General features: G+C 32.2%; 1 protein-coding gene across 5 annotated transcripts; it reads left to right on the forward strand.

Moving 5' to 3' along the window:
* The first annotated feature begins 4,112 nt into the window (after positions 1-4,112).
* On the forward strand, positions 4,113-9,358 carry Gmd (GDP-mannose 4,6 dehydratase). Of its 5 annotated transcripts, XM_071891315.1 has the most exons (8): positions 4,113-4,305; positions 4,410-4,958; positions 5,009-5,353; positions 5,404-5,581; positions 5,670-6,003; positions 7,878-7,995; positions 8,063-8,710; positions 8,778-9,358. In XM_071891315.1, exons 6-8 carry the CDS (start codon positions 7,891-7,893, stop codon positions 9,099-9,101), a joined length of 1,077 nt encoding a protein of 358 aa, XP_071747416.1. In that variant the 5' UTR covers positions 4,113-4,305; positions 4,410-4,958; positions 5,009-5,353; positions 5,404-5,581; positions 5,670-6,003; positions 7,878-7,890; the 3' UTR covers positions 9,102-9,358. The 5 variants fall into 5 exon arrangements, with proteins under 5 accessions (XP_071747416.1, XP_071747417.1, XP_040576243.1 ...); XM_071891316.1 differs by having other exon boundaries at positions 4,125-4,305; positions 5,404-6,003; XM_040720309.2 differs by lacking the exons at positions 4,113-4,305; positions 4,410-4,958; positions 5,009-5,353; positions 5,404-5,581 and having other exon boundaries at positions 5,994-7,810.
* Positions 9,359-9,560: the final 202 nt, after the last annotated feature.

Genomic DNA, 9,560 nt, shown 5'->3' on the forward strand with positions numbered 1-9,560 from the left:
CTATATTAATAAAGCAAAGTTTGTCTGGGAGGACTCCTTTTTATCAACGAAAATGTGTAGATTAAGCTCAGTGCGTCATATTAAGGAAGAAGTATATACAAAAATAAGACTTTAGATGAGGCTTTGTAACGAGCGTCTGTAGGGTCAACGTCATATTAAATCAGAAAAGGGAAGTACATAATATTATAGTGGTGTAAAAGGTTTGTATTTTTTTACCTGACCAATTTTTTTGGAATTGGTAATCTGAAGAATAAATTTTCTTTATCTCAGCTATGTCATAATATTATTGAACTCCTGAGTAGTTAACTTCCTTCCCTATTACATTCAAAACCTGATTGAACATTCGTGTGTGCTCATAAAAGACGAAGAGTAATCTGGAGGAATTGTTGAATGATATTTCTGTCCAGATTGCGATTTCAGACCTTAGACCCACATTTAAATTTTTTTCAAATCGTTGACAGACTTTCTCCCATCCTAATTCATGATTTGTTCAAATATGACTTGTGCAACACATTTAACTTCATATGACGTTATTGTACCAACCGATGTTCACAATTTTTAAACACACATAATGTCATCAACAATTCATCCATAGAATTGGTCATGACCGAATTTTATATGACTACGAACCAAACCGAATTTTTCTCTGATATCATTCACCTTTATCCCTCTTAAGAGGCTCTTAGTTTTGGGTTATGAATCCTAAGCTCTTTTATCTTGTGCGTTTTGTTGTTGTTTTTGGCAGCCTAAACTATGTTTTTATTTAACTAATGTAAAAATATATAGTTTATGTTAAACTATGGAGTCCAGGTCAAGTCTCGAGTCCAAGTTCCCAACTCTGACAAGAATTGACCATTATATCTTAAATCATACATTTTTTATTTTATTAACAATCAATAAATCATAAATAAGTAGGAACTGAGGCGAATGTGTTTTATACAGAAGATATTGAAAACTCCGGCTTCTTCTCTTTGGTGGGAAATTCAAAAAAGGAAATATCAAAAAATAAAATAATTTCTTCTTTCCTCACTGCAATTTTAGTGTGTGAGCTAGGCGTGCTTCATTTATCACTCTCTTTATTATATCCCAGCCTACGTCAGTAGTAAGAAAATGGCAGAGTGACGTCATATGAAGAGCGACATCTAGCGAAAAAGTGTTAAAACACTCCACCATTGTATTTCCTCAGGCTAGCAGTCGCGTTTCTCTACTTGGTTTAAAGTTTAACGGGGAGTCCTAGAGTCCTTTAGTTAATTTAAAAAAAATAAAAACCTCAACATCCCAGTGAAAAATAGTTAATGTATGAACTTATTTACCATTAGATATCAATAGTTACAATAAATTTGATCACTGATGTTGAGTAATCCATGATAGGATTTTCTAATAAAAATAATAATTATAGAATTGAAAAATAAATTGTAAGTTTATTCTAACATTTTATTTTATAAGTGAATTAGTCTACATCGAGTTTTACAAAAAATACTTTTATTCAAGGCAAGATCCAATTTATTCTTAACAACCTCCCTCCTTTAATAAACAGCTGAACAGACATATGTTTTCAGAGTAATCTTATTCACTAGCAAGGCTGACCCGTGGTATAGACAATATAGGCAAATGCTAAGGGTACCGTTCATTCAGGGGATGTCATAATGGGTGCGAAGCAAGCTTAATAGAAATATATATTTTGATAATTAATTTCTATTGAGCATAAGTGCGAAGAAAAAAAATGTGAGCCCGAACCTAACCCGATTTTTGGGTCGAGCTCAATTTTTCTAACATGATAGTTGGGCTAAGTTGGGTCCAAAACACTTGGGAATGGTCAGGGTTTAATTTTTAATTATCAAGCCCAGTTCGGTTTCATTATCCTATTTTTTCTTTTTATCTTTTCTGCCTGATTTTTTTTTTGGGAGAGGTCTCTGATTGGTTTTTAATGGCTTTGCTGATATTTTCATAAAGCTATTTATTCCTTCCGTGATCTCATCTCCTATATAGCCACTGTAGTCTTAGTTTGTCTATAGTGATAACCTCTCCAGAGAATTGGGTTCTTTTTTTTTATTGTTAGATATATTTATGCAAGATTTTGGCGGTGCTTGCCGTGTAAGAGGACAAAACTTGTCCCGAATCACTTATCTATATTTTCGGCTACAACCCGACCTTAATGCACTAACCCCACCAGTTAATAACTGCATTTCTTAGTATGAAAATAATAAGTGCATATCAACGGTATATACTATACGTATATTCGTGCAGTTGTAATATTTTTTTTATTGTTTCGCAGAATATAGTAAATGTCTAAGGCAAATAATATATTTAGCTTTGTGTGAGAGTATAATATTGAATATGCTATACATATTATGGGCTAATATCTTGCCTAGGGCGTCAAATTGATTGGGATTGTTCCTGTTCGATTGCAGCATAGTTGATCAAAGAGTCATTTTTGACGCTTAAAGTATTTAAATTATTAAAAGTATTGACAATGAGTAACTAAATCTAACGAACTCGAAGATAAAGCTGTAAAATCGATTGGAATTATTTGTACAAACCCTCGTAACTGTAAATTATAGTGTATGAATAATAATTCGAATTTGATATTGAAATAACAAATCCTCCACGACTTGCTAGGCCCATTCATCAAGCTGTGTATGCTACCAGGCCTTTAAAATATGTGATATGTCTCTCTCTAAGTTTATTAAATAATTATTGGAACACAATAATTACAGGGCACCATTGTACGTTCTTACAAAACTACAAATTGTGTGGTTAGAAATGAAAAGATACTTGATACATTAACTAGACAGCAGATCCCTATAATTAGAGTTACGTCACCAGTCTATCTGCTTTAACGATAGCTGATTTCCTCATGTGTTTGAGTCTCGAACCAAAACATTTAAATTTTAGCACTATATTTTAGGTGAAGAACTCTATAAAGGCGATATATTTTGTTAAAATATCCCAAGTATGCCCTCTTGTCGTGCGCCGTGGATTACAGGAATCTTTCTTGAGCTTAGGGAATGACACTTTTTTTCATTTTCAAGGGACAAATTCCTTGGAAGGCAATGGGTCCTAAAAATGAAAAGAAATCTTTGGAAACCATAATGTAATTCTCGATTGTGCTCTAAATATTTTTGAACAGGACAGGATATCCAAAATAAGGAATTCCAACTCTCAGCCATTCCAACATTGTTTAAACATCTAAAACCTAAAGTTCCCAGTCTCACCAAAAACTCCAACAACCCCATTTTCATTCGGGAGAACAATGCTGATGCTAAGAAAATTTAATAATTAAGTAAATCTCAAGCAACTTTTTTATTTCGAATTTCAGGTGGAAGTGTATTTTTATGGTTGAAAATCAAATACCAAAACCAAAAGCTCTATAACAAAGGCATGGTAAAGTTGATCTCATGGATCAAAAAAAATGCTTCAACCACTAAGATTCAAAACAATCTTATCTAAGAATCTTCTTCGATTTTCTAGTTATAGTATGTCAGTGTAAATAGATAGATCACTTATAACATTATATATCATAATAAATAAATTATCGTTTTTTGACTTCAAAGTTGTAATTAACAAGAGTCTCATTAAGCATTATGAAGGGCGTAAGAGGGCAACTCAATCGTCCAGAACAACGAAAAGAAAAAAATGTGCCTGTTATAATGGACAACATAGGGGATATTTTCTAGAGTTTGAACGAAAAGAAAAAGATGTGCTTATTGTACTAGCAAAAATATAGAAAATCTGGCTTTGGTCATTTTTATGGCTTGTAATCTTGTTTTATGCTTGGTAAGAGATAGAAATTGCTTCGTTATGTTCCACATGTAAAGCAGTTATTATATTAATATTAATCAATTTTTTATGGTAGAATTATTACTTGTTTGAATGAGAAATAAAAATTATATCAAAAAAATTAATAAATGTTAAGAATTCAACTCAAAAGCTTAACTTTAATTTTTTGTTTATACATAATAAAAAATTACCGTTCACACCCGGAGGGTCACCAGTGTCCCATCAAATTCTAATGAACCTATTGAAGTCATTAAAATCAAAAAGATAATTGACTATAATTATCTTTGATTTTCTTTTCAATTCCTTGCGGGTCTGTAAGGGTTAAGCCGGTTGATATCAAACTCAGTACATTTTATTTATTCCATTTTCACAGTGTAATTGCAATTTCATCATAGTTCAATTATAATTAAACAATAAATAGGATCATAATTAATATGGATCTTTCTTGGGATTTTGACGTTCCGTCATTAGTTAAGTTTGACCTCCTTAAGGATCATACTTATAGCCTTATAGAAAAATACATTGGTAACTATCTAAATAAATGATTAACTATATGTTTGTTACAACAGAATCAGAATATATCATTAATAATTCATTATGAGAGCGCCCATCAATCTTTCTACAATTAGATATTGACCATGAATGTAAATCAATGTTCCTCTGTTCCAACTGTCAAGTTTTCAAGATATAATTTACGCATTCTACAGATGATGAAAAATACGAATCAATTTTACAGAGCAATAAAATAACCAAAAAATCAAATATTATATCGTGGAGCTAAAAAAACTGAACGAAAAAAGTCGAGTGATGTGCAATTCGAAAAAAAGAAATAAAGATATTTAGCATAAACCTGCCTTAATGAAAGGGATATCTAAAAATAGTACCTTCAGTGACATTAATTCAGAAAAAGTATCTGGGACAACCTCTACAAGACGTTTAAGTAACTGAAGGTTGCAATGGTTGTTTCAAGTAAGATAACTAAAACATTCAGGAGAGCCTACATTGGAAATAGCAACAAATATGAAGAAAAGTCATCCTCCAACACTTTCGGGAATTGCCTCAAAAAAGTTATTGAAACGCAGTCTTTGAAAGAAAATACGACGAATAAACCATTAAAGGCCCATCCAATGTCTTCTTTTACATTAAATAAAATGATCAAGTTTTATCAAGATAAAAAGGTTTGATTTTTGATTATATGTAGTATTCATTCTGAAACTTTGTTTCTTAGGAATCCAAATTAACAGAATCTTCAAAGGTTAGTGGCTTGAAAAACATCAAACATCGATCATCCAATATATCTTCTCATCTAACTCGTGACTCATCAGTCGGTGATAAGGATCGTAATAAACGCAATTTTAGTTATGTTCCTATGGCAGAAATGATTATGAAACTCGAAAATACAACTCCCTAATCTTGGGCAATCTCAAAATAGCAATCCAAGTTTAACAAATAGTCGATCTAATAGCTTAGTACCTCGTATTACCCCCAAAATTGTCAAAGAAAAGAACCGACAGTATTGTCCCACTAAATCCTCACATGAAACTCTACCTTCCCCTTTGCCCAAAAATAAAAAGTAAATTCAACTTATCTAACTAAAATAAACCTTTTACACGACTTTTTCAGGTACCAAAGAAAGGTTACATTTTCAGATAGTATAAACAGTGTTCAATCTCAGGCCTCCTACTCAATATACAGAAAACTAAAAGTGTTACTAAAATACAGCCTTTTTCATTCTATCCAAAGATTGCAGAGTCCGAGGCTAAAAAAGCCCTCAAATTTGAGGACATTTTAGAAAATGAGAGTAAGTATAGGAAATACAAAGCCACTTCCATTCCAAATTTTCATATGCCCATCAACCTTCATAAACTAATGCGTTATTCCAACAATAGTTGAACCTTTTAATCTTGACGTAAGGCGGAACTTTATTTATTTATTAAATTTTAAATAAATAAAATTGATCCAGATTGATAATTGTCTTTAACCGCTTGAATAAAAAAACGAGTGGAGAATCTCAAGCTCGAAGAAAAGAAGCAAAAAGAACTAGCCAAATTTAAAGGCAGGCCTTCAAAAACAGAAAGGACTTTTGCTCCTTTACTTTCTACTAAGCCTTTGGTGGAAATTGTTACCCTCGAATTGCAAAGTGATCGCCGAGTGCAAGAAAGAAAGGCTTTTGAACTACGAAAAAAAGAAAAGGGGTCGGAGGTGCAAGAACTAGAGAAGAAGGTGAGTGCAACAGTGATCTATCTTTTTGAATTTTACTAGAGATTTTACAGTATACGATCTATAGCTCGAGGGTAAAAAGCAGATCCGTAAACTACAAAATGATAACTTTTGGTCAAAGACCTAACATTAGGATACAAACAAGAAGATTATCGGAAGGAGGATGACCCATTTGTGAACGAGATTACTTTTTTATTAGGATGACTTTTCCTCTTTTTTGTTTCCAATTGAGGTTCTCCTGAATGTTTTAACTGTCTTACTTGAAACAACCATTGCAACCCTTCAGTTACTTAAACGTCTTGTAGAGGTTGTCCCAGATACTTTTTTCGAATTAATGTCACTGAAGGTACTATTTTTAGATATCCCTTTCATTAAGGCACGTTTATGCTAAATATCTTTTTTTTCGAATTTTACATCACTCGATTTTTTTCGTTCCGTTTTTTTTAGTTCCATAATATAACAATATTTGATTTTTTAATGCTCTGTACGATTTATTCGTCTTTTTCATCATCTGTAGTATGGGTAAATTCTTTCTTGGAAACTTGAAAGTTGGAACTGAGGAACATTGATTTGATTCTTGTCCAATATGAATAATCCAGCATGTTTAATAATATTATAATTGATAACGGAGAAATTTTATAATATAATATAATGCCATTTGAATATGTAACTACGTTTGTAATAATGACCTTCAGAGATATTTATCAAATAATATGAATGTTAGACATTCATTCATTTCAATTTAGAATAAGAATCTGTCTCTAACTTCATAAACATGTAAAACAAATATTTATGTGAGTTCCTTTGTTAATGTTAAGTTCCATCAATTAATTTATTAATTGAATAAATGTAAATACATATTTCATGACGACAGAAACGGCTCTAAAAATTTACTCAACACTCTAATGTAATTATTTAATTTGGTTAATTGCGGTACGTATGGTTGGGGCTAACTCCATGGGAAGGTTTCAGGTCCTCAAAAATTTGAAGTACCTTATATTTCTCAATATATTATGCTAATGCTTCTACGTCAATCCATGAGTCTTGTCCAATAAGAGTAATCCATAATATCTCATTAAATTATAATTGATAACGGAGAATTAAATGAATAGCACTTCTTTCATTCGAACCGCTGTCTGTTTTAATATACTTCTTTTATATTAATATATTTTATATTGGTGTTATAATTTTTTTTAAGGAATCTTGCCATTCTTTCCACTTAGTTACTTTTTCTTTTTTTCCTCCTATATTTTCCTGACACGGAGTTTACCAAGTGGAATTTATCATCAAAAATGATGTGTTTTTTCACCACAAGAGGCTGCGTGATTCGAACTTGTGCTCCTCCTGATCAAGGGAAATAGTCAAACTCATATGAGTCATACAGAAAGTAGCGCAATAGCTCTGGAGTCGGTGAAATATCAACGTCATACAGCTACCTGGTGATGAAAGGAGTTTTAAAGGATGACAATAAACAAAAAATAAAAGAGAAACTATATTTTTGTATGTGACGTCATTGAGAGAGACTAAAGTAACAATACAATACTATTAGTTATTACTGACACTATCTTTAATTAGTATTTAATAAGTATTTATTGACGATTGATACATAAAATAGTTAAATACAAGTAGCAACCCGTTGGCTAATGTTGACAACTTACATAGCCTAGAAGCTGAGTGCTTTGTTTGTTGCAGTATCTGTTAGTTCTTACTTAGTGATTTTAACATTTATACCTTATTATTGAAACAAGACACCTTTTTCTAATTAGTTGATCCACGTTGTCGTTACTTAATTTGTAGTTAACTTCACTAGGTATGTAGTCTGTAATAGTCAATCGAAAAATGGCTTCTGAATTTGAAACAAGTCTGTCTCTTTCCAGTAATTCCTCAGCAATGACAGAACCCAAGGAACCAAGAGAAAAAGTGGCACTCATTACAGGCATCACGGGACAGGATGGAAGCTATTTGGCTGAGCTTCTCATTCAAAAGGGATATGAAGTAATGCATACTTTTAAATACAAATGTCATTTACTCATTGTTGCTATGTTTTATGCATCCTAATTAGGTTCACGGAATCATCAGACGAAGCTCTTCCTTCAACACTGGAAGAATTCAACATTTATATGACAGTCCCTCAAGGCATACGGAAGGAAAAATGATTTTGCATTATGGGGATTTAATCGATGGCCCTTGCCTCATCAAAATCATTTCTAAAGTTCAACCAAAAGAAATTTATAACCTTGCTGCTCAATCACACGTTAAAGTGTCATTCGAACTTGCTGAATATACTGCAGAGGTTGTGGCCGTTGGAACGCTTCGTCTTTTAGATGCTATTAAAACCTGTGGCTTGGAAAAGTCAGTCAAATTTTATCAAGCCTCCACCTCGGAGCTTTATGGTAAAGTGCAAGAAGTTCCGCAAAAGGAAACTACCCCATTTTATCCTAGAAGTCCTTATGGTGTAGCAAAACTCTATGCATATTGGTCAGTTATTAATTTCCGGGAGGCCTATGGTATGTTTGCTTGTAATGGTATTTTATTCAATCATGAAAGTCCGAGAAGAGGTGAAAACTTTGTAACAAGGAAAGTCACTCGCTCAGTCGCTAAAATTCAGTTAGGGATCTTGGATTCATTTGAACTTGGTAATTTAGATTCTCAGAGAGATTGGGGACATGCCAAAGACTACGTGGAAGGGATGTGGCTCATGGTTCAACAAGTATGATACTTTTGATTTTTAATTACTAAATGTAATAATTATCATGCATGCATTTTATTTAAATTAGGAAAAACCCGAGGACTTCGTTTTAGCTACGGGAGAAATGAGATCCGTTCGGGAGTTTGTTGAGGCATCATTCAAATTCGTTGGAAAGGAAATCATTTGGGAAGGAAAGGGAGAAAATGAGATTGGAAAGGAAAAGGAAACGGGTATAGTTCGAATTAAAGTAAATCCAAAGTTTTATCGTCCAACGGAAGTTGAGCAACTTCTTGGTGATTCCACAAAGGCAAGAACCAAACTTGGCTGGACCCCAAAGGTTACATTTGAAGAATTAGTCAAAGATATGATGGAATCTGATTTGGCCTTAATGAAAAAGGATCCCTTCGCATGATCCATTTCATCTCGCAACGTGATACTTAATTATTTTATTTTTCTATCTACTATCTATCTATAAATGAAGCATTTAATTTTACAAAATTATTTTTTTCATATTTTTTGAAATCAAATTATTTGATAAAATCGTATGTATTATTAATATCAATTTTATTCAGTTTTGTGTTTACTTATTCAAAAAAGATAGTTGTTAAATTTTTGTTAATTTTTAGTTAATATATTATTGATGTGTTGGACATTTATTAATTATTATAATTAACTGACTATACTTTTATTTGTATGGAAACAGTAGAATCACAATAGGAGAATAGGTATTCCAATTTTCCTGTAAATACATTGGATTCAAATTACTACGAATCCATCTTTTGATCGTACAAAATAGTACTAACTACGTGATTTATGGCAAAAATGCTAATTTTTAATTTAGTTTTATCTGGTTTGATAGGATACATCAATG

The sequence above is a fragment of the Lepeophtheirus salmonis genome, chromosome 10 (genome assembly GCF_016086655.4).
Source record: "Lepeophtheirus salmonis chromosome 10, UVic_Lsal_1.4, whole genome shotgun sequence".
In the NCBI taxonomy this organism is placed as follows: Eukaryota; Metazoa; Arthropoda; class Copepoda; order Siphonostomatoida; family Caligidae; genus Lepeophtheirus; species Lepeophtheirus salmonis.